The 25,378-nt window shown below is 37.3% G+C and overlaps 1 protein-coding gene across 3 annotated transcripts; it reads right to left on the bottom strand.

The window, feature by feature from the left end:
• Positions 1-297: 297 nt before the first annotated feature.
• luc7l (LUC7-like (S. cerevisiae)) lies at positions 298-25,266 on the bottom strand. 3 transcript variants are annotated; one of them, XM_072559427.1, is made up of 11 exons: positions 25,055-25,173; positions 22,977-23,047; positions 22,077-22,171; positions 18,428-18,526; positions 15,528-15,638; positions 13,714-13,857; positions 9,842-10,018; positions 9,483-9,571; positions 9,192-9,221; positions 6,065-6,247; positions 298-3,851 (listed from the first exon to the last, which is right to left on the bottom strand). In XM_072559427.1, exons 4-11 carry the CDS (start codon positions 18,521-18,523, stop codon positions 3,704-3,706), a joined length of 978 nt encoding a protein of 325 aa, XP_072415528.1. In that variant the 5' UTR covers positions 18,524-18,526; positions 22,077-22,171; positions 22,977-23,047; positions 25,055-25,173; the 3' UTR covers positions 298-3,703. The 3 variants fall into 3 exon arrangements, with proteins under 3 accessions (XP_072415528.1, XP_072415525.1, XP_072415527.1); XM_072559424.1 differs by lacking the exon at positions 22,977-23,047 and having other exon boundaries at positions 25,055-25,266; XM_072559426.1 differs by lacking the exons at positions 22,977-23,047; positions 25,055-25,173 and adding an exon at positions 22,269-22,937.
• Positions 25,267-25,378: the final 112 nt, after the last annotated feature.

Genomic DNA, 25,378 nt, shown 5'->3' with positions numbered 1-25,378 from the left:
GATTTGGTTTATGCGAAGGTTGGTAGGGTGGAAGGTGAGCACCAGGGGCGTCCAAGGCATGCAAAGCAATGGGCCAAGTGTTGGAAAGTAGGATCAGAACAGTTGAAGGGTGAATCTGTGCGGTAGACCTCTATAGCTCCATAAAACCAAGTGCTACGTTTCATTTACACAGGGACAGAATTGAAATTACTAATTATATACTAAACCTGTGCCAAACATTAATTAAATCACATTTAGCATATTGTGTACAGCTCTGGCCAGCAGATTATAAAAACAAAAAGGTAGAGGGACACTGGACAGTGTGAAGAAAAACTTTATTGGAGCGTACCAGAAATGGCATGGGTATACAGACCAGGAAAATAATAAACAAACTATGTGTATATCCTCTTGGAAAATAAAAAGGGGGGAAGCGAAGGTTCTTTTTAAAAAAACATCCTGGAAGGTTTGAGAACAGTGGATGGAGGGAATGTTTCCTCTTGTGGTGAATAGCACAACTTGAGGCGATTGTCAAAAAGTCACCAAGAAACTGAATTTCTTTGCCCAGAATGCCAAAGAGTATTGAACTTGTAAATAGAATAGACACATTTAAGAGACTGGACAAGTACAAGAACTCCAATTATGCACTGGATGCTTAAAAAGACCTTTTTTTGTAAAGTTAGAATTATTCCTTCTAGTCTTTTATCAAGACTAGCATTTGAACTTGGCACCTTTACTGTTCTGTACACCCAGCTTCCCACTGCTATTATCATTTAGAAACTACAAGCAAGTGTGTGCCTTATGCAGGGCCACTTATGAACAGGTTTCTAGGGAAGAGAACAAGAATTGAACAGCAGATCAATATCTTTCCAGAAAAACATGCAACAAAATTCTTGTGTACATATGCTGCTGACAAAAATGTTCAAAATATAAATAGGATTGGATACAAGTCACATTAGTGCATGGGAATAGCAGAGTAGTGCAAGGTTGAAACTAAAAACACAAGCAGAATGGAATTAAATGAATTAGTTGAAGAACCCTTTCATAAACAAGAGGATTGACAAAGTTAAACAAACTTAAACTCGGAAAAAGATGTGATTCAAACTCATAAATAAGCATTTTTAATTGCTCTCTACCCCACGAACATTGGAGTATTCCACACTCAGATATAGTTAAATGAAATCAACTCAAATTAAATATTCCTCTATGTTTCAGAAATCTGCACTGACATCAGCACATCGTATGCAGCACTGGTGTGAAGCTTCTGTTGGCAAATCTGAAATAGTGACAAATAACAGTGTAATTGTCATTTGACAAATTTCTAAGGATGTGAATTCAAATCAAAGCCACAACCAAACTCCAAAACTTTTATTCTATAGTTTTGGTAACTGCGAAGTGATTTAGCTTCACTAAACACTCCCTCTAAACCAAAAGAAAGGTTGTATTGACAACTGGCGCTAAAGCAATTCGGAACTTGAAGGATGATCAAGTTTTGCTCCTTGGGGATTCAGATCTTCTGTCACAAGTCGGTCTCATTCTTAAGAAAAACTGAATAAAAAATGCAACTGAACAAAGTCCTAAAGACACTGCAAAACAAGGATTATACTCCTTGCTTTGTATCCTGAAGCAAATTCACAAAGCAATTCCAGTGTGCTAGATTGATAGCAGGCATTATTCTACTTTGGAATAGCCTTAAGTCTGACATTTTCAGATATTTTCAAACTGTTTGAATAATTTTATAATATTGAGGCAAGAGTGACATTAACCATTTCCCTTTATTGTTGATGAGAACATAACTTTCACCAAGGGCTTTTTTTTAAAAAAAGGAAAAATGACATTTTTTTTCATCATTCTCAGTATGGAAAATGAAACTGGAATTTTTTTATTGACGTATACAAAGGATGGATTGTTGGAAGAAAATGCATTTCACTATATAACTTTGGAAACGTGTCAAAAAAAAACAAATTGCATGTAGGTTTTATTGATTATTAATGCAATAAGAGCTACTTCCTCTTAATTACTTTCACTAATCAAATCAATTCCATCCTATAAACTTGTTAAAAGTAAAACCTAAAACACAAAAAGCTCACATTTCTAGAGTATGTCAATGAACAAAACCTTGTAAAATAAAACACCAGACCTGTAATGTCTTAAAATTGATATGCACCACAATAAAATGCTGTTAAAATTACCAAATGTTTTTGAACTTGCTTCTACTGTAAGTAGCACAGTAGAATCTGCAATAGTAATTCTATGGTTCTGGCCGCTGATCCTGAACATGCAACAAAATAATTTTACAACTAAAAGCCTTATAAGCATTAGATAACAAATAAAATGCTACCTAGGTTGGAATGCTCTATTTTTACAGTTCATAAATAAAGTCATACTAAATAGTGACATTCAAATGGATTACAATTCATGTTTGCTGCCATTCTATTACATTTAACATTGCATTTAGTCTAGGAATTATGTGCTGCTGGCAGATCCAAGTTATACAGCAAGTTGCATTTTGCTGTGGGTTACACTGAGCCAGGCTCAACTGGTTAAACTTTAATATTGGAAGAGTGTTGACAACAGCTTGGCTTTTTTGATAATTAATGGGATTTTAAATGAATTTATGAAATGTCAGCAAACTGAGGCCATTTCAAATTTGATATGAACAAGGTAAATTAAATTTGATGTGCCCTGGGGTACTTTAACCTTCAGAAGTTAAACATCACATCACAAGAAATGCAAGTGCTATTGTTCTCCTCTCCCTGACTCCCAACTCACATGCATTGATAGCCTGACTTATGTTATCATTCTTGTCACAATACTCACTAGAAACAACCTCAAAGTGATGCAAAAGGATGGTGTAAAAGCAGACTCTGGGGATAACTAGTGTTGATCTCAACTAAAAACTTATTTTAATGGATCAAATGATAATTGTTTTATTTGCAGAAATGTTTATGCCTCAAGAATTATGCATACCCAAACAAACTTAATTGAATTGTTCCTAACAAATTGGACCTCAAAGCAAGTTCACTATCTTTTTGTCTTCAAACTTCAATTGTTGCAAGATTATTGGTCGATGAAAATATTCAGAACCAGGACATGCCAATTAGATTTTAGATTTATGAAGTTCATTTCCCAAAATTATCAAAAGTTTCTTTAAATGAGCATGACGACCAGGAAAATAAACAGGATTTTTGATCACTCCTGGTCTGTTGCAATTTAGGCATAAGAATTGCAGAAAGCCTGAAAGACAGCATAACACTTGTCGTTTCAATAATTCTTCCACTGAAATTGCAACAATCAAGGTGAATTCTTGCTGAAATCAAGGCCTTTATGTAGTCAGGTACCCAGTTACAAAATCCACATACCCCACTGGAGAGACAAATATACAGAGGAAGTTTTGTTAGAGGGTGTTAACTAAACTGCTGAAAGGTACTTACTTAGAAAAGTCTAAAGTTGCTTTGTTCCATGCTAGTTCAAAAGATAACAAATTTAAAAGAAACCATTTGGACTCACTTGTTTTAATATTCATAAATAAACTGAACCAAGTGAAAGGCTGTAACACTACAGGAAAACAATATATATCGGCAGCTATGGAAATCTAATATTTTCTCTGCCAATGAGAAGTTTTTAAATGGCAGAAATCATATATAACATGGGAAAATTCAAAGACGACTGTAAGAATGTTTTCAGGTTTAGAGCTTTACATTAACTATTTAGTTCAGTCATTAATTCAAATTTCACCAGCTTCCCTTTCTTCTGGACTTGTTGCATTAAATTCTGACTTCCCATTTGTACTCTCATGTTTCCTTTCTGAAGAACTCTTCTCCTTTCGATCCTTATCTCTTGATTTTCCCCTAGGAGATCGATCCCTTGAAGACCTTGAAAAACAACACTATTATTTAATACAAACCACCAGCATTTCAGCTTCCAAAACGACCCATAAGGTAAATTCTCCAACATGTGAAGTATGGAGCTACATTAGACGACTCCAGATTCAATTCCAATGCAATCCAGCATCAGTCTAAGTGCTTCTGGGTCCACAGATTAATGATTAAAAAGTGACTCCTGTGTAAGTTTATCAAGGAAGTGGTGAAAAATGCTTGTGGATGTTGGTTAAGTGATTGACTTGGCTTTCATGCCTTATCCACTCATCTTCAGATGGTTGAACAATCTGCCAATACACCACAGGAAAGAAAGGCTCAGAAATAGTATTGATTGGAATAATTAGGGCAAATACCATAAAATTAAAATTTGAAATAAAGAGAGAAGAAAAATGTTTGGAGAGGGGAAAATAAAGTTGACAGAGGGACTGTTCAAGACTGGTTTTAAAGTAAAAATTGTGTTTTTATTTGTTTTAACTCCATGCAGAATATTATTGTAATAAAGCTACTCTCAACATTGATATGGTTATCTATTACACTAAAAACAGCGAGTGGTCCTGGATTTAAAAGGAACTGCACGAGTTAACAGTTTCTAAACAAGGAATGCCCACAGAGGATGTTTTTTTAACCTCTTCAGTGCACTTTGAAAAGATTCAGAAATCCCTCCCTATAAAAAACCGTTGAGACATTGCAAAGCATTGAATAAGCAATTGCTCCCCAACTTGCGTTATTTCTTGCTTGAACACCTTGATTTTGATAGTGAAATAGTGACTCTTTGAGTAGTGCAATTGTTGATGAAGACCTACAGAGTAATGAATACCTGAGTCTGATTACTGAATGGTAGCTTCTGAAAATGCTTAAACTGCACAAAGAGCAGTGAATATAGCTTGAACTCGCTCCCAAACCCTTGCCGCCTCACTACTTCGCTCTACTTGCCTGGTCACCTTTTCTGTATTGCCCTCCAATTAGATTCTTTGACCTCTGTATACATTACCTACGCTCTGGGTCCTCCCCTCTCCCTTCCTATTTTCTCCCCACATCACCTATTCCCCAACTACTCCACTCCTGCTTCTCATTTTCCTTGCCATCTCCTGACTTTTTCCTTTTTCCTCCTTCCATACCACCCTCTTGATTCTTTGCCACCTTTCCTCCATCTCCATCCATTATACCCCATTGTTTGATCTGGGGGGGAAAATAAAAGCCCTCTTCTACTAGTTTGCAAGGCCAATGTTATACCCCAAAATTGATAAAATACAATACCCAAAAGTTACTGTGTCCTGAGCATCCAAGGAACACAATGCAACACCTGGGAAGAATTTTAAATCTATGTCTCATAAAGGAAGATTCTTCTCAATGGAATGTAAGCGCTGAAGCATATCATGGACCAAAGACAACTTGCAATGAAAATCTTGACAAATGAAGTTGAGATCAAAGAGCTAGGCAATCTAATCAGTTTATAAACACATTTGCTTGCTTTAAGTATTGCTGGGCCTCACCCCTTTTTTTTCTCTAAGGAAAATAAACTACCAGTCACCAAACTGTATTCAAGCATTTTAGCACAAGCATCAAGTCTGCCATTTTGAAAAGGTAAGTTTTTCTTGTAAATAATGTTTAGAGACAAGTACAGCTAAATACAAAATATTTCTCAATCACAATAGCCTAATTTAAAACGACCTGTGCTTGTGATAAAACTTTACCCATATTTCTGTAATTACATTTCTTGTAGGCAAGGTTAAAAAAAGACAATCAAAAACGCATGACAATACAAACAAAACCACCACTGTAACATTTTGGCTCTCAGGGGAAAGGAAATTGATTCAAAATACTGCTTTACAATTCCAGGAGTATAGATAGTGTAGTGGAACAGCTGAAGCATTGCAAGAATTACAAATCTCCAAGTGGAAAATACAATGCATCACACATTAAAGATGATCGAACTGATCAGTCTTTCAACTACTTAGATCAGAACAACAATTTTGCCAACATTTTACATATAAAACCAGTGTTCAGGTTCACTGTGTACAGACTCCCAATCTCAACAATAGAAATGAATTCAAATGAACCTGTACCTGTCTGTACAGGTCATAGCAATTTAAAAAAAAGGTGATAACCACTGCAGTCTCAACAGGAGAATTACTAAATTACTATTATAATGATTTATAACAATATTCCAGAAATTTAGTTTGATTCAAAAATTTCACCAGTCTTACTTATGCTTTGAACTCCTCTCCCTGCTTTTGTCTCTTGAGCTGCGACAGTGTCCTCTGCTGCGGCTATGTGAACGGGACCTATGTCTTCGGCGCCTATCACGGTCTCTGGATCTGGATCTTGATTTGCGCCGCTCGTGACTGGGGGAGCCTGAACGTTTCCGCCTATGATCACGTGATCTTGATCTGTGAGCATTTTGAAAGTATAAATTAACTAATAGTTAATTGGTAATGTGGAGACATATGAAAACATTTCCAGCATCACTAGAAGTGATCTTCATTTGTGTAGAGAACAGAAAAACACAACAATAGTGACAAACAGTAAATAGCATTGGGTATCCTCGTACATGAAACAACAATAAAAGTGCAGGTACAACCATTAGAAAGACAAGTGGTGTATCAATCTTTACTACAACGTTAGTCTACAAAATTGCGGAAATCTTTCCGCAATGCAGGATTTTGATCAAACTATGTCTAAAGAAAAGTGCACGTAATTTTGATCTCCATACCTAAAAGGGATGAAGATTCGTTAGATTAATTCCTGGGACGAGGGATGCGGGTACTTTTGTGCGTGTGGCAGTTGGAATGGAGGGGATAGAGACACAAAAATCCAACGAAAGGTGGAGTAGGATAGCTCTCCTTCTCTTCACTTGGATTTCGATGAACAAGCCAACAAGACACACAAGATTCTGACACCGAGTGGATCTGGTAAATGTAGAGTTAGAGTACATAGTTTCAGCCCATTGGCTGTTTCCAGCTGAGCCACGGAGAAACTTCTTCATTTGGTTTAGTATCTTTGGAATTGTCCACTCCAGAGCACAGTGGTCAGGGAAATTATTCAAGACAGGGATCAATAAATTTCTGGACTCAAAAGAAGTAAAGGGACATAGGAATTAAACATGAAAATGAAGATAAAATTGCCAGTAAGGATCTGACTGAAGCGAGGAGCAGATTTGAATGGCCACTTGGTTTGCTCCTATTTCTTTAAGTAGGACAGCTGAACTTGAACTGCAATGTGCTGAGTGTATACTCTAGTATTAAAACTGAATTTGGATCTACACAGTGCTTTCAGATGCAGGAATTTGATGAAGTCTTAATCAAACAAACATCAGATATTAGCTTTTTGCTTTGAAAGAGGAGCTGTAATTATTGAATTCTCAGTGAGACAGTGCGATGGGGTAGGCAGTTGCATAGTGATATTGTCACTGGACTAGGAATCCAAAAAAGACAGGCTAATGTACTGTGGATGCAGGTTTGAACCCCTCCACAGCGGGTTGTGAAATTTCAATTTTAAAAAATTCTGGAATTAAAAACATCTAATGATGCCCGTGAAAATCCATCTGGTTCATTATGTTCTATAGGGATGGAAAAGAGCCACCTTTACTCGGTCAATTACCAGCGTCAGTCAATCCTCGATCATCATTAAGAATAGCGTTAGAAAGTGTCATCAACAGTGCTATCAAGCAACACTCGATTATCAACAATTTGCTCACTGACACTCAGTTTGGCTTTTACCTTGATCACCTGACTGTATAAATAAAACAGCTGAATTTGAGGTGAGGTGAGTGTGATTGTCTGTAACGTCAGGGCCACATTTGATGGAGCAGAGCTTCAAGGAACTCAAGCAAAACTAAAGTCGGGGGAATCAAGGGAAACATTGTGATAGTTGGGAGTCATACCAAGCACAAAAGGAAGATAGTTGTAGTTGCCTGAAGGCGGTCATCTCTGCAGGAATTAATCTAGATCCAATTATCTCAGCTACTTCAATAATGACCAATCCTCCAACATAATTTCAGAGCAGAGATGTTTGCTGATGACTATAAAACATTTACCACTAATCATGACTCCTCAAATGCTGAAGCAGTCCATGTTCAAATGCAACAGGACCAGAACAATGAGAGATTTGGCTGACAAGTAACATTCATACCATACAAGTGTCAGACAATGACAATCTCCAAAGAGAGAATGTAAGCAGAACCTGTTGACATTCAATGGCATTACCAATAATGAATTTCCCACTAACATCACCGTGGGCAGCATGGTGACACAGTGGTGAGCACAGCTGCCTCACAGCGCCAGAGACCCGGGTTCAATTCCCGCCTCAGGCGACTGACTGTGGAGTTTGCACATTCTCCCCATGTCTGCATGGGTTTCGTCCGGGTGCTCCGGTTTCCTCCCACAGTCCAAAGATGTACAGGTCAGGTGAATTGGCCATGCTAAATTGCCTGTAGTGTTAGGTAAGAGGTAGATGGTATGGGTGGGTTGCGCTTCGGTGGGGCGGTGTGGATTTGTTGGGCCAAAGGGCCTGTTTCCACACTAAGTAATCTAATCTAATCTAATTTAGTATGGACCTGAAACACATCTGGACTTGTCATATAAATACTATGGGCACAAAGGGAAGTTCGAGCCTAGAGACCAGAGAGTAACTCACTTCCTCACTCCTCCAGTCCTGGCCATCTTCTACAGAAGGCCAAGTCAGGAGTATCACTGAATACTCCCCAGTAGTCTGGATGAATGCAGCTCCAAAAACAAACAGGAAGCTTCACACCATTCAGGACAAAGTGGCCCACTTCATTGATTCAAATTCAAAGCTGGCAGTTTTGAGACAGTAATGTCAAAGAATACAATTTCCAATATATGTAATCTTTAGGGATACTGGCATTCACTTCAGATCACAGAGCTTGTTTAAAAAATACAGTGCACACCATGAACATGAGATACCTTAAAGAGTTTTACAAGTACATACTTTGAAAAGTAGTTGCTTCCTTAAAATAAGAAACGTGACAGGCAATTCACATATAGCATGTTCTAAGCAATGTGATATGAAAATCATGATAATGTATCACTGTGTCAATTAAGGGATACATATTAGCTAGGACGTTGGAGTTAACTCCTCTGTTCTTTTCCAAGGGTATCAATGGGATTCTTTTTTCTACTTGACGCTAAAGCTGGGCTGTGGTTTAACATTCCATTGATAAAAAAGCACCCCTGACAATACACCACTTGCTCAACACCGCTCTGGAGCGTCAGCATAGATTGTTGAGCTTAAGACTTGCAATGGGACTTGAACACAGCCTTCTCAAAAATTTCACATTACTCCATAAATGCCAATACCATATAATAGACATACCTCCTGCGATCCCTGCTACGTGATCTGGACCTGTAAGGCAATGTTTAATACTTCAATTAGAGAACAATACTGGGCAGTGTAGACAGCCGAATACTTTGCATTGCTTTAGAAAACCATTTCAGAGCGACTGATAATAAGGATTAATCATAGTAAAATCAATGTTTCTTCCATAAAGCATTTTAGCTGTGAACCAAGTGAAGAGCATCCAAAAATGCTTCCCATGTTTAATTCCTATCACAAATCGTAAACAAGTCAGATTTGCATTTCAAATTTAAATGCAATTTAACCTACTTCCTTTTCATCCTTTCTTCTTTTTCCCTTTCTTCTCGCCTCCTTAAGCGTTCCTGATTTCTTTTCTCTTGCTTCTCTGCAACAATTTTCTACAATTGCAAACAAAGGAGGCAATGAGAATCCCAAAATATTTACCTGGTTGGAATTATTATAAAGATAAATGCATCCATATAATGATGATATATGGAAACTTTCTTCAAGCGAAGTAAATAATTACATTACATTACATACTACATTACTACTTTTTGACTTAAAATAAATCACAGATATTGAAGAGAAAATTGCTTTGTTAACGTACATCCCAAAAATACAATTATGCATTTCTACACTTTCCAGCACAAAAAGGGTCTCAAAATTACCTTCAAATGATCTAATTTCTCTCGGATTTGAATAAACCCCAAGTGCAGTTTGCCTCCAAAGTGATCAGCAAGCCGACGATCGTTATCATGAAGACCCAGATATGCAGAACAAATTTCACACACGCGCAATTTCTGTTGCTGGAAGCTAGAAGCAGGCATTGAATTCCTATATTCATCCTACACAAAACAAGAAATAAGGAAAACTTGAATCTGTCCAAACATTTGAAAAAGACCTGTGCCACTGCTCTTCTGAATTTTTAAAAATGTGTTGCCCAAGATGAGAGAAACACCAGCCTGCAACTTTTGGGGAAAAACCAAAAAGCAACCATTTACAGGAACTTTGAAGGAGCACAGCCAAACAATATCCTATTTTACAAAATCACGTTCTTTTAATTGTTGAAACATTCATAGGACAAAAGATTAATTCTGGAAAAATGAATGCCAGTGTCATTTTTTGCAACAAATTACTGATTTTCCAGATTTCTTCTAATAAAAAGTATGTGTGGCTTTACATTGAATTATTTCCAAGTGCAATTTGTGGTTTGTATGGTAAAGCATTACATAAAAGTAAGTAATTTAATGATTTACAATTTAAAATCAAGTGAAAATGCAAAGTCATTTAAAAAGATTTTAAAAATCCTCAGGTACTGAGGGAAGCAGGAGAGGAAATAGGCTTTAACAGATTATCTTTGCAGCATCCTTGACAGGAGAATTGCTAATGTTGTCCCCTTGCTTAAGGAGGGTAACAGGGATACTCCAGATAATTATAGACTGGTAAGCCTGACGTCAGTGATAGGGAAGCTGCTGGAGAAGATACTGAGGGATAGGATCTATTCCCATTTGGAAGAAAATGGGCAAAATAGTTTAATGTAGGGAAGGTCATGTCTTACAAACCTAATAGAATTCTTTGAGGAGGTGACAAAGTTGATTGATGGGGCAAGGGCTGTAGATGTCATATCCATGGACTTTAGGAAGGCTTTTAATAAGGTTCCTCTTGCTAGGGTGATGGAGAAGGTGAAGCCGCACGGGATCCACGGTGTTCTACCTAGATGGATAGAAAACTGGCTGGGCAACAGGAGACAGAGTAGTAGTGGAAGGGAGTTTCTCAAAATGGAGACCTGTGACCAGTGGTGTTCCACAGGGATCTGTGCAAGGACCACTGTTGTTTGTGATAGATATAAATGATTAGGGGGAAGGTATCAGTTGCCCAATTAGCAAGTTTGCAGATGACAGCAAGATTGGTGGAGAAGCAGATAGAGAAGGGGACTGTCAGAGAATACAGCAAAACACAGATAGATTGGAGAGATGGGCAGAGGAGTGGCAGATGGAGTTCAATCCGAGCAAATGTGAGGTGATGCATTTTGGAAGATCCGATTCAAGAGCAAACTATGCAGAAATTGAAAAAGTCCTGGGGAACATTGATGTACAGAGAGATCTGGGTGTTCAGGTTCATTGTTCCCTGAAAGTGCCAATGCAGGTCAATAAAGTGGTCAAGACGGCATATGGCATGCATTCCTCTATTGGACAGGGTATTGAGTACAAGAGTTGGCAGGTCATATAACAGTTGTATAGGACTTTGTTTCGGCCGTATTTGGAATACTGCGTACAGTTCTCGTCGCTACATTACCAAAAGGATGTGGATGCTTTGGAGAGGGTGAAGAGGAGATTCACCAGGATGTTGCCTTGTATGGAGGACATTAGCTATGAAGAGAGGTTGAATAGATACGGATTATTTTCATTAGAAACAGAGAGGTTGAAGGTGGAACCTGATTGAGGTCTACAAAATCATAAGGGGTATAGACAGGGTAGATAGCAAGAAGCTTTTCCCCCCAGACTGTGAAATTCAACTACCAGAGGTCACAAGTTCAAAGTGAGTGGGGGCCTGGAACGTGTTGCCAGTAGAAGTGGGAGAGGCGTATTTGATAGCGTCATTTACGATGTATCTACACAGATACATGAATGAGCAGGGAGCAAAGGGATACAGACCCTTAGAAACTAGGTGGCAAGTTTAGATAGAGGACCTCGATCAGTGGAGGACCGAAGGGTCTGACCAAGTGTTGCAATTTTCTTTGTTCTAAGATGGCGTTTCCATACAACTGGTATTCTGTACAATTAACTTCTAAGTGTTGTAAATGAAAGCACAAAATTACAAAGAGAAATTGACAGATTAAGTGAATGGATGAGAGCATGACAAATAGATTTTGATGCAGGCAAATGATTAGCTTTCCACTTTAGAGCTAAAAAGGATGAAATGGGATACCTTTGGAATGGTGGAAAGCAAGAAACAATACAGGTCGAGAGACACTTGGAGATGGAGTAGATGGGTTAAAATCGGTTAAACAGAATCAGAAAATGATCTAAAATATTAATAGACATTATCCTTTCCAATTAAAGCATCTGTACATCGGGATGTATGAAACTTTGATTAGAGCACACTTGGAGGGAGCATTTCTGGTCACTGCAGCTTAATGCACTAGTTGCTCTGCAACAAAGTGAATCAAAGGTTTACTAGAACAACATCTGGAGTGTATGGGTTCATTATGAGGAGAGGTTGAGCAAACTAGCAATTTAGAAGGTTAAAAGGTGACTTGATAAAAAAACTTCTCTCTGCTACTTGGGTGTACTTGACTAGAAGCACAACCTAAAAAATCAGAAGTCAAACCTTGCTGAGGTAAAGTTAGGAAATACTTCATGCACAAAAGATAGCACAAGCTTCTAATATTTTGACAGTTGTAAAATATTAAACAGGAGATTGATATATTGATAATTATTGAAGGATAGGCTATTCAATTCCAGATCAAATGACATGTTTGAAGGTTTGAAGGACTGTATAGCTTACTTGGAATCCTGAGTTCTAATAGACACAAGCTTAGTTTAAAAATAACTCTAAATTCAGAAAAAAAACTATAAACATACAATTGATTAATTTAAAATCAAACCATTAATCAACTTTGATATAAACCAAACCAACAGACTAAGAAAAAGAAAATCAAATCTTTTTAAAACTAAATCTTTTGTATTTGTCATTTTCTTCAAAATTACATCTTTCATAATCCTCAAAAGTCATGATTCTGAAGGTGCAAATTTATTCTGTTCACGTTTACATAAAAAATTGCCAGTATTAACTTTATCACAAAAATGACAAAAAAAGGACCACAAATTTTCAAGTTCCATAATTTGTTTTGGTCCTGCTGGTGCTGATGTTTATCATAGAATCCACATGAGCATCCTCACCTTCCTATTGTAACTATCTATTCTCTTGCCATTCACATGTCAGTCTAGTTTCCCCTTAAATACTACTGAAATGAATAGTTATACAGATGTTAGTACACTGGTAGGGTGGCCCCAAGCTCTAATCAACACCAATGCAAGTTTTCCACAAGTTCCTTACTTTTCAAGTCTCTCATGCTGGATTTACTTTTTTTTCTGCAAGTGACCTTGCTAACTTGTTCTGCAACTTTTACATTATTTATGCATTTATGTTGCAAAATCCTTTGTTCATTTGCCAAACTAAAGACTTGTGCATGTTCAATAAGTTACTGCCCTGCTCTTCTAGCCCAAGATATATTACTTCATTAATCTGTTTAACTTCATTTGCCAATTTTGATCATCAACTAATTTCATTATTGATTATGCCAGCCCAATTTGATCTCATCTGTAAATTGAGATTTGCACAAAAATTAAGAGTTTGATAGACAAAAAAACAACAATGGGAGTATAAACATCGGCAGTTCTTCAATGCACGAATCCAGACAATCAGGAAGAAATACAGAAGAGAGAATACACATCCCCAACACCAGTTGCAATACAGTAGATTAACTCTCAGCTATCCATTAACAGATCTTTTTAAAGTATTGCGAAATAGTACTTACCTCTGCTTCCCTTTTTTTTGTGCGTACTCTTTCTACTTCTTGCATGACCTTCTGAGATTCTTCCACATTTCCTTCAGCTCCAAGTTGTTCAGCTTTAGCCAAAAGCTTTCCTATTTCTTCATTGAGTTCATGCACTCTTTCTGCCTGTAAAACAAATTCAAAATTCTAGAACTTCAGGCCTTACACTATGGACAAAAGATAGGAGATCATTTGCAACAGCACCTCAAGGCCACATTTTGTGTATAGTTTTATGAAGAAATTTGAAATCTGTGGCTGAATACTTTGAGGAGATTCATGGCAGTTGCTGAACACTGCCTCTTAATGAAGTGCAGTAGCTTGTTGGCTTAAGGTAATGATGAACAAAAATTAAACATGTATTTATTCTACTGCAAGCTCCTTCGGTTTTCAGAGCAGCAACAAATTGAGCAGTGCCAACCTTAAGCACATTGGTTTCAATTTACACAAACTTTTACCAAGTGTATAAGTTTTATATCTGGAACAGATTATACCAAATATGAATAAATGTGCTCGTAATTAAACATTTTGAAGGTATCATAGCCAAATTCTTTTAACATAATTTTGAGTTTACATTTCAACTAACATATTTGGTCCAATATTTAATTTATATTGCACTTTACAGAATGCAAAATTAAGGATAGCCCATGCATGTTACTTGCTCAGCTACACTCTGAGAAACCTTCAACACAAGTGTGCGTACTTTACTTGATGATGTCCAGTTGCTGGACATCTGGAAATTTTCTTAACACAGCTTCACATTCAAACAATATCAGGAAAGGTGAAATTGTGTCTCAGAGATGGTTAAGTCTTTACAGGGAACTTTCTTCTACAGCAGCCGCAGCAAGTACCAGTGACCACAAAATCTCAGCTTTCATGTTTGGCAACATCAGCAATCTTAATGCTTGGAAATAAAACCCTGCCCAGAAAATAGTGGTTGATATTCATAGAATGCTTACACAGTGGCTATAGCACATACAGCCCACCTGATGGCTATGAGGAAAAGCACAAATTCTGCAGAGCTGAGCCAGAGGTTTTAAAAAAAAAACAGTTGAAAGGTACCACAGGAGAGACAAGGAGTGACAAGTAATACCTAGATTATTTTTCTGGGACAGGACAAACCTCAGGAGGTCTTTTGGACACAGCAGGCATTTATTTGTAGCAACTAGAAATGGGCTCTGATTTTAAAATTATTCTCGTTTGGTTCAGGTGAGAGTATGGATCATCCGTATCGATGCAGAGAAATAGATAGCACATCTGCGAAATAAAAATTCTGTTGGCTGCTCTTTTTTTTAAATTGTGGAAATTGGTAGGTAGTAGAAAAATTCATCTTGCAGTATTAAGAACCCCCAGCTTAAACAGATTAAGGAAATCCTATGTAGTTGCAAAATTATGTTTTGAACATGAGAAGTATAACAATTGAACCAGTATGTTATCTTCAGCCACCGAGTTATAGCAATTTTGCACTGTGAAACCATGTTCATTGAGTACTGAGTTAATATATTCCATATAAAACTACAAGTGCATTTTGCCTCACAGCATTTCAGCAGGTACTACAGGACACTCAATTTCTTCATATGTATGTGTGGACACACTAAAGAAAATAGAAAGTTAACTTCAAAATGAGGCAAAGAAAAGTAAGAGATTTTAATCCCATTAGTCAGATGGATTAAAGTTCAAATACAAAAGAGTTGAAACAAAGTACATAGCACACTCCAGTCTCCCATACTAATTTACTAATCAAATCGCACAGGTGAGCATGGAAATACCTATTCAAGTGGAAGCAAATTGGAATATACCTTAGCAGCTACTTCAGCACTTATTTCTTCTTGTGTTTCTGTCAAACGCTTCTTTGCAATGTCTGTTCTTCTGTCACAATCAACGATAAAACTTTCAAGATGTTCCATGGCCTTGGGATTGAAAAAACATTATTTGAACCTATGCAGAGGTCAATACAAAAGCATTTTTATTTTTAGGTTTTGGCATGTAATCCATTCATTACTGAAAGAGTGTATCCCAATGAATACAAATAATAGCAAGAAATATTTAGCAGTCTATCAATGATAACTCAAAATCTCAAAAGTGGATCTGGAACCAGGGTTTCAGGAGCTATGAAAAGAAATAAATTAAACAAGGGATTGTAATTTTGGTCTAACCTTTTGATTTTTGAGAGTTCGAATATTTGAAAATATTTCTGGTCAGACTTGTTGCCTCATTGAAATACCAAAATTAATTAATATCAGCAATAATTAGTGCATACAAGTAAATGAGGACATGGCTTTTTAGTTCATCTTTAGGTTCAAATAGCTGACAAAAACAAAGAAAATTGGACATTCCGACTTTAAGCATCAGGATAGCAAGCTACCAACACAAAAATAAAAACATGTAATGCTCTATATTCAAAAGCGGAGAAATAAATATGGTCCATTTATTATTAGCATTCCTTACACAGCACCTTACGTGGTAGAAAAGCCTAATGTTATGGCACTGGACTTTAAACCTGAAGGTCACAAATAAACTGAACCATTGTAAATTGTGAAACTGAATTCAATAAATTTGATAACTCGTGGGCTGGAAACATGGGCACCCAACTGATTTGCAAATATCCAGAGAAGGAAACCTTTCAGTTCACTTGATCCAGCTTACTTACTGCTCTCAGAACACTTGCTTTTTTAATTCAATTCTCCTTTCCCAATCAGTCCTTTAAAGAGCTGAGGCTGAAGTTTCACAAATTTGGATTTTCAAGGGACAATGAGACAGATTAAAATATCTGAGTGTAGAAGGGCTGCCATTGTGTGTATGGAATTGCTGTCCTGTGGTTGGATTTGTTTCTACAGGGCAATCTGAATTTTCGTTTTTGCACACATTCCTATCTTTGCATTTATGGAGGTCATGCATTTTATTGTGTTGGGGAAATCTTACTTGCAGATGGTGCTGCTCACACAAAATAACAATGCAATTAGTTCCAATTCCCAAGTCTTTCACGATATCTCTGCAAGGTTTTCTTTTAAAAGTGTTTATCAGATTTCATTTTAAAATATATTACTGTTAAGATGGTGGAACCAAATCAGGCAATGCCATTCCAAATCCTAACTACTCATTGCAAAGCAAAGATTTTTTTATCATGTTGCTCTGATTCTCCGGTCAATCACCTCGGAGTTACTATTCCCTCAGTCAGTAGAAACAGTTTATTCTTATTTGTGTTAGTAGAATCCATAACAATTTTAATAATTTCAAACAGATATCCTCCTAGGGCCTTGCTTTCTCCATTCTCTCTGCATAGAAATGATTCCATCACCCAGCACTGTTCGAGCAAATCCATCATCAAAGCTCCAAAGCTTTTTTCCATTCTTTCTGGTGTACAGTGCCCAGAATTAAACAAATCCCTAGCAGGGGCTAAACTACTGCTCTCATGATTTAAGCACAACTTCGTAGTTTTGTAATCTATCTTTATTTATAATGCCCAGAATTGCAGTTATTAACACAAGTAGTGTATTAACCTGCTCAACTACCTTCAAAAGTTTATATTGAAACACCACTAGATATTCCTGTTCTTTCACTCCCTTTGAAATTGCACCATTCAACTTGATTTGCTCTTCGTTATCCTTCCTACCAAAATGCATTACCTCTGTTGGTGCTGAATTGCACCTTCCCACCTGCTCGAAACATGTAATTTTATATTTATTGAGCAGTATTAAATGGAAATAAAAAGAATAGAAAGCTTTATTACTGTAGCTTTTCCCATAGCATTTCAGTTCTAAGGAGTGACTGTTTCAAAGGGTGCTACATCACAGAAGTGTTATGGCTTCCTTCCAAGCCATGTAGTGATCATGTCTGCACCAGCTCTCCAAAGGAACATGACTTAGCACTGTATTACAGCCTTTTACCCCAACACCTTGGCATATCACTTCAACCGAGCAATCATGTTGCAGATCTGCAGTCACACAGGCTGCAAGGGCAGCAGACTCACTCTCATAAGTCATTTGCTTACCAGCGACACTTTCAACAGCCTTAAGGTCATCATTAATGATACAATTTTTATATTCAATATTTAATTAAGCTGAAATAAAATTCACAACAGAAATGAGATTTGAACACATATCTGTAAATTGTTAATCTAGTAGATTGATTCTTTAGTCCCTTTGTAATTCTTTAGATTAAGAGTTCAGTGATTTAAACGTTACACTACCCTGTTAGAAGAAAAGGCGCAGGCTTATAAATTTAAGGTGACCATATTGTTAACGTTATGTTCTGTTTCAGAGATATTTGGTAAAGATGGAAAGGTGCAATATTACTTTTTAAAAACGTATCTCCTGATGGAATTTGGGCCATTCAGCACAGTTGACACATGGTTTAGTGTAGCATGGGTGTGATTCCCATTCTAGGCGGAGGATTCTAGATTCAATACATTCTTCGTCTCCCCAAGTAGGGAAGGCAATGCCAAACCACTAGTGAAAAAATCTATCGAGGAAAAAGGTTAAAGTCGCAGCACCAACAGCCAGTGAGCCAAGGACCTGGCTTCTTGATATTAGTTACAAAACAAAAATGCCAAAATAGAGGGCCAGTGAGGATAGAATTATTCCCATATTGCACAAAAATATTCTGCAATTTTCATGTCTTTGTTAAAATACAGATTCAGTGCTTGCCATTACATCAGAAAAAGCTTAATTAATTCAGAGTCAAATATTTGGTAACTCACATCCAACTCAAAAAATAAATCTCTTTCCTTTGCAGCAATTTCATAATCGGCTCTCAGTGCGAGGTCGTGAATCTTTGTGCATTCTCCCAGGTCCATGCGCTAGGAAACAGAGAATTCTAAAATTAACTATAATGTTTAAAATTCAAGTCCTATGTGTTTACATACAAATGTACAAGGTACGGTACTTTGTAACACTTAATGTAATGCTTGCTATTACAGCATTTATACAATAATCAAAACACCAATTCCACAGACTTCACTAAAATTTCCATATCACATTTTTGTAAGCTTGCTCATTTACAACAAAATGTTCAACATTATACAGTTTGCATAATTTCAACAATTCTTTAAAAAATATTAAGAACAAGCGAGCCGTTTGTAAAAAGAAATGAATATTCTTATTGTAGACTTGTGATGTTATCTATTGAAAATCCATTTAAGAACACCCTATTGCCTGTCCACAATTAGCATTTATATAGACACCTGACAGAAGTATAAATCAGACCAAAATTAACAACCGCCAGAGGAGGGATACGTTCTGAGTGGCAATCAAAGTTTTGGTGAAAGATGCAAACACAACACAAGGGATGAGAATGAGAGCAAGTAGAAAATGTAGAGGTTTGTTGGGGGAATTCCAGAGTTTAAGGCAGCTATAAGTGTAAATTCCAAAATGACACAAAAGAAATGGGTGATTCAAAAAAATCAGAGTTGGTAGAATACCAAGTACTCAGAGGATTCTGGAAATTGAGGCGGCTCGGATTTGGAAACAAGAATAAGTCATTGAGACCCTCAAACCGATATTACAATTCAAGTGGATAATAGATGACCTCCACCTACCAGACCTGGAACTATATCTCTCTAAACCTTTCCACAACCAAAACTCAATGAATGATAGCATTTCAATTTTTTGTTCAGCTAACCAGAATTGCTTTGGAGGGAGATAATAAGGGTAAAGATCATGAAGGAGTGTGAGAATTTTTAAACAGAGGCACATGTGTACTGTGAGACAATGGCATGTCAACAAACAGACATAACAAATAGTCCCTATATGAGCAAGGGCATAGACAGTGCTTGGATGTGCTCGAACTGGTGAAAAGTGAAGCTCAGGTAGGACACCAACAAAATCACTGAATCTGCCGTAACTAAAGCAAGGCAGTGACATATATCACAGAAGTGGAAGTATTTTGTAGGAGATTAGGGCTTAAAACCTCAACTCAGAGTCAAAGGAAAAGCACAATTTTACTCTTAATTGACAATATTCCAATTTTGATGTTAGAGACAAACTGCTTTCATCCTAAATAACTGTACACGTATTACAACTGCAATGTTGCAATATTAGATTCAGCGACTGAAATTATAATGGGGTTAAAAAATAAAGCACCACACATAAAACAAAGCTATTATTTCCATCTTCAAAATTGAAGACACAAAACACATTCCTGAATAATGAGGCAAAAAAGGTCTTATGAGAATGTCTAATGGGATACTAATTTATGAGATTTGATGACTTGTACATAGGATTTAAAACAAAAAGGTCACTGCAGAAGCAATGAGTCCAATGGTTTTGATCTTTCAGAATGACGTTACTTTTTAGAACAGTTTCCAAGGTTTGGAAGGGAACAGACATAATCTGTTGAAAGGAGGTTGGAATTAATATAGGAGAATGAATCAAAGATTGATAAATTAGGCTGAACATAGAATATAAATTGAAGGTTATAGTCTACAATCCTACAAATAAGGGATTATTCATTCATTTCTGGGACATTAATGTTTCTCTTAAGGCCAGTATTTACAATGCATCCCCAAATACCCTCGAGATAGCAGTGGTGGACTGCTGCAGTCAATGTAGGGCGAGGACATCTGCAATGGTGTTGGCATGTTCCAGGATTCGAGTCAGTGACAATGAGCAATGGGAACATAGTATCAAATGGTGATCTGAAGGGGAATTTACGCCTGCCATTGTCATGTGCCTGCTATCTTTATAGGCGGTAAAGTTGAAATTTGAATGATACAGCCAAAGAACTTGGCAGTGGAACATTAAGTTGGTGGGCGGAGTGTTGATCAAGCAGGCAGCTTCATCCTGGTTAGTGTCAAGCTTGAGATGCACTCATCCAGGCAAGTACACAGGATTTCATCACAATATTTGTGCTTTGTGGACAGACTTTGGAATGTCAGAAGGACAATTAAATCACAATAGAATTCCCAATTCTAATGTGTTTTCATACTGCAAGGATCTATTATTTGACCTCAAATGATTCACAATCTGTAATAATGACTTACTTGAGGGGACTGAGTAAAATATATCCAGATTTGCTGACGATAAAAATTTAACTGGGAAGGTAAGTGGTGAGAAGGATTGAGAATGACTACAGAAGAATACAAGACAGTTAGGGAGAGTGAGCACACAACTAGCAGATGACATCTACTGTAGCAGAGCATTACGCTATCCACTTCCTGAGGCAAGTATCAAAAAACAGTTTTTTGAACAGTAGTAGAGAAACGCTTACACTCAAGAAGTCTGTGTGTCATGAATCATGGAAATTACACAAAGGTAGAGCATTTAGTTAGGAGGACAAATGGAAATGTTGCTTTTTTGTTACAAAGGACTTGATAACAAAGTAAAGTTGTCTTACGACATCTATATCCAATTCTTATTATTCATAGGGGATTGGGGCACTTGGTTCCCACAGACAGCAAAACCATGGGTTGCCCCAAAATAGGAATCCTTCATCTACACCGATGAACCCAAAAGTACTGCACAAGTCTGTTGAAACCTGTCCACTGCAGAGAAAAGAAGGAGGAAGAAGAGGAGGAGGAGGAGAATCACATCGGAGAGTACACAGATCAGCAGATTGCAAAGATCAAGTGTATACAGGGCAGTGGTGAGGCCACATCATAAGTAAGTACTGTGCCCACTTCTGGTCTTCTCATGTCAGTCTCAGCATGGAGGGATTGGCCATTAGGACAAGGATGAAGAGAAATTCCTCCAAGAACAGTAAAGCTTTGGAATCTACCCCAAAGAGCTGCAACGTCTCAGTCACTGAGCGTATTCAATTCAGAGGTCAGGAGATTTTGGGTTACTAAGGGCAATGAAAGGACACAAGATACTGAAGATGGAATTGAACAGGGGTGCAAGCTCAAAGGTCCAAATGGTCAACTCCAGCTTCTAATTCTTCTGACTTTATTAAAGATAAAAAAATTACAAGAACATTAGCACATAGCGAGGCATAAATCTGATGGTTAAAACCATTGAGCAGTTATTGGACATTTAATGTAAGTACTTTAGCTCAATTAAACTAGCAAATACTTCCTCCAATGATAGTAATACCACAGCAACATTCAACAGGGATGCCACACTAATTTTGCTTAAAACATACCATTGAAAAGTTGTTAACTGGATGTCAGGGCAGTGATATAACAGCGGTCCCACTGACCTTAAAGGAAACTGCTCACAAAGATTAAGTTATTGCCGCACTGAGAAATTCTATTTTCCTAATGTTAGAAAGCTAACATTCTTAGAGCTGGGAGCAGAAGGAAACCATACACCAGAAGTACTAGATTAAACAGAAACTGCGTATCAAAATATTGCATTATCCACGCTTTTTTGCATTCATCCAAAACAGTAAGAATAATAAGCAAAACTACATACCGTTCCAGAAAGAATATCATGTGGACAGCAACCAAGAAGATGACTCTTGCAAACTCTATCATCTGAGAATTTCACACGCTGTCGTGTTGCATCTCCTGAAACAAGGCAGTTTAAAGTTGATGAGCTCAAGATTGAACAGAAGGGTTTTTGAATAAATGGACTTATCACCAGGCTGCTTTACAGCCAACTTACTGTGCTAATGCCTTCTTGTGTGCAATCATGTGACTACCTCTCCATCTTTACTGCAGAACAGGAACATTCTTCACAGAACATACACAGAATTCATTAAGCATCACCTTGCGAATGTACTCTTCTTAAATCTTGGACCTCTGGAACGTTATACTCTGATCAGACCACACAGAAAATGCCGTAACAGGCATACAATTGTTTCTTCTAAAAACCGCAAAAAAAAATGCCTAAACAGGTTTCAGCACTCTAAGAGAATGATGGGCAGCTTGCTTTACTGACAGCACATAGCAAGCTCAACACTTTCAGAAAAAGAACTCAGGTTAGGGTTTGTATACACACTGTGAGCATCCATAAGGTAGCACCCAGCATCTTCAATCTTTGTGCCTCATCTGCAGAGATTCTGACTGGCTGGAAAAAATTTAAAAGGGGAAGGTTTTCTGGGCCACACCTGTAGTAAGGTAGTTACAGGAATGATACAAAGAATAAAAGTAAAGTTTAACTGTTACGTGACAATTTAATGCCATTGTGTATATAAATGTGTAATATTCAAATATCATTCCTTTATCCTTGCAAGTATTCCAATACCATTGTAGTGTTTCCCACTGTATGCAGTTTATATTTAGTCTCAACTATGTTGTTTATATTAATTACTTCTGAAAGCAAACACTTTTTTGATATTCATAACAGCTTTAAAAATTATTCATGACTCACGGCTCGATGAACATGAGGCTTTTCTGCAACTCCCTTGCAGATTGATGTAGGCAGGCAAAGATACATTGAACCTTTATAAATAAAACAAGGGGCCACAATTGTTCAGTTTGTATGAACAGAGATATGGGAAGCAAATTTCAAATGCAACTAAATCAAACATAACTGAGTTTCCTGCAAGAAAACTGAAGTTAGGTGCAAACCACAAATTTGCACTCAATTGTTTAAAATCAAAAAAAAACCTAAGCAGGAACATACAGGTAACAGCTAGTGACTTTTCAATTTAGAACAGGAAACAGAGGACAAAAGCAAGCACTTTGATATTATGCTTTTGTTTCTTCTACCAAGTAAGAAAACACCATTGTACCTTAAAAACTATTTAAAACAGAATGTTTTGAAAGGAGCTGCAATCTCATTTACCAGAGGTTCAAAATCTACCATGGACCATCCAGCCCACCCGAATATAATTTGCTGAATAAATCTTGCTCTTCTGAGAAGTTCAGTTTTTAAAATTAATCACATAAGTTAGCTATTCTAAGATTGTTTAAAGAAAAACTCAACATTAGACAAAAAAATTTGATCAGTGGATTACAATGGATGGATGTGGTGAAAATAAATCAACAGTACCCAAGTGTAACCATCACTGAGATAAAATTAGTACTAAAATAGGGCTCCTGCATTTTTTGGGGGGATGGGGGAACAGATACAAAAAGCCAACGTGAATTTGTTTGGAAAGGGGTTTCTCCTAACAACTTAAATCAGCTTACTAATTCTTCACTTCTAACGTCAAAAGAACATTCATCAATGGAATCCTCTAGAAGCTGAAACTATAGTGAATCAGTCACATATTGGATTCACAAAAGATGCAACAAACATTCAAACTTCAAAAGGTGACTTTTTATTTTAAAAATGTTATAATTGACAAGGACCATTGGAGTAACTCTTCCTTTCCATGGGAAAATGCAGCATAGAACCAGACATTATAGATCTGTTGTACAGCTTCAAGCTCCGAAGGGTTATACTGGATCTTTCTGCCTGTGTAATACGTATAAGTGTGGGAGTAGGATAGGAAGTTACAGAAATAAACACATTTTGCAAACGTTGAAACTACGCAACCTAATGATATAATACATGAATGTACAACTCAAAAAATTAAATCAGTCTTTCAGAAGCTTAAAAGCACAAAGATTTCAATGCAATCATGTAAAGGACTATGAAATTGATAGGCACAAAACGGTATTGACCCAATAACATCTATCTCAAACAGCTTTCATAGAATCTCTTTTGCACTTCAATTTGTGTTTTCTAGCCCCATTACATTACTCCATCATCTCTTCACTTCATTTATTTTATTGGTTAGAAATAAAGGGAAACATTTTCCAGTCTTGCTGAATACAAGAACTACCAAACACATGGACATCACATAGTGTAAGTGCATTCTCCTTCTTATTGATTCAATTCCATAAAAATGGTATTGCAGCACTTTTAGAATCTATTTAAAATGTTTGGCAAGGAGAAAATCAAACTATAAATGAGCTTTCTCCTTAAAGAGATATAAGCATGAAGCATGACTCACCTCATTGGAACAGATTGCAAGAGGTATTAATTTTCTTCAACCATATTTATGTTTGTTTGCAATTTTTTCCAACAGTAATGCTACTCTTTAGTGAGGAAACAAAAGATCTTGTAAATCAACTAAAACAGAAACTAAAACCTGACTTAACTTTTACTCAGTAGCAACACTCCACGTTTAGAGCAGGTTACTGTGGACCTTATGTAAGCAACTCTGTAGATGTGTGTTACTTTCAATTTTAGTCTGTAGGTGAGCTGGGATGGTGACACTCCAGCTGAATGCCCCAATACTGGGCAGTGTATGAGGCCTACAATGATCCATGTGGCCTAGCCTGGACTGGATTAGTTCCCCCTTTCACAGTGAACCACACCTTGGGTACTATTGCATTTTCTTTTCTTTCGGGTTAGCGGCGAATGGGTGGCTTTGTTAACGAAAACTGATTTCAAAATGAGAACTCGCTCTGGAAAACAGAGGCGACAGGCACCGAAAACATTAAAGACGCACTTACCGTCCCTGGAGGTGCCCATTAACTGGTCCAACATCGCTCTCATTTGAGCCTGAGCAGACATAGTGGTTTGTTTTAAGATCGCAGCTTGCGTTTGGTGATAAATTTTGAAACAAACTATGTCATAGAGATAAGTGACGGAAGACACTCCAGCAAAACCCTGAGGCCTAACTCGGCGCTCTCCCTCAGCAACGCACGGAACTTCCGGTGCCCAGAACCCGCCAGCGCGGTACACGCCGGGAGCTGTAGTCCGAACCTCTTGTTTATTCCGCTATGGAAGGCAATGAAGGACTACAATACCCAGAGAGCATCGCGCCCGGCTCTGCG

This window comes from Chiloscyllium punctatum, chromosome 40 (assembly GCF_047496795.1).
Source record: "Chiloscyllium punctatum isolate Juve2018m chromosome 40, sChiPun1.3, whole genome shotgun sequence".
Lineage (NCBI taxonomy): Eukaryota > Metazoa > Chordata > Chondrichthyes > Orectolobiformes > Hemiscylliidae > Chiloscyllium > Chiloscyllium punctatum.
This window is presented reverse-complemented; position numbering and strand designations above follow the sequence as displayed.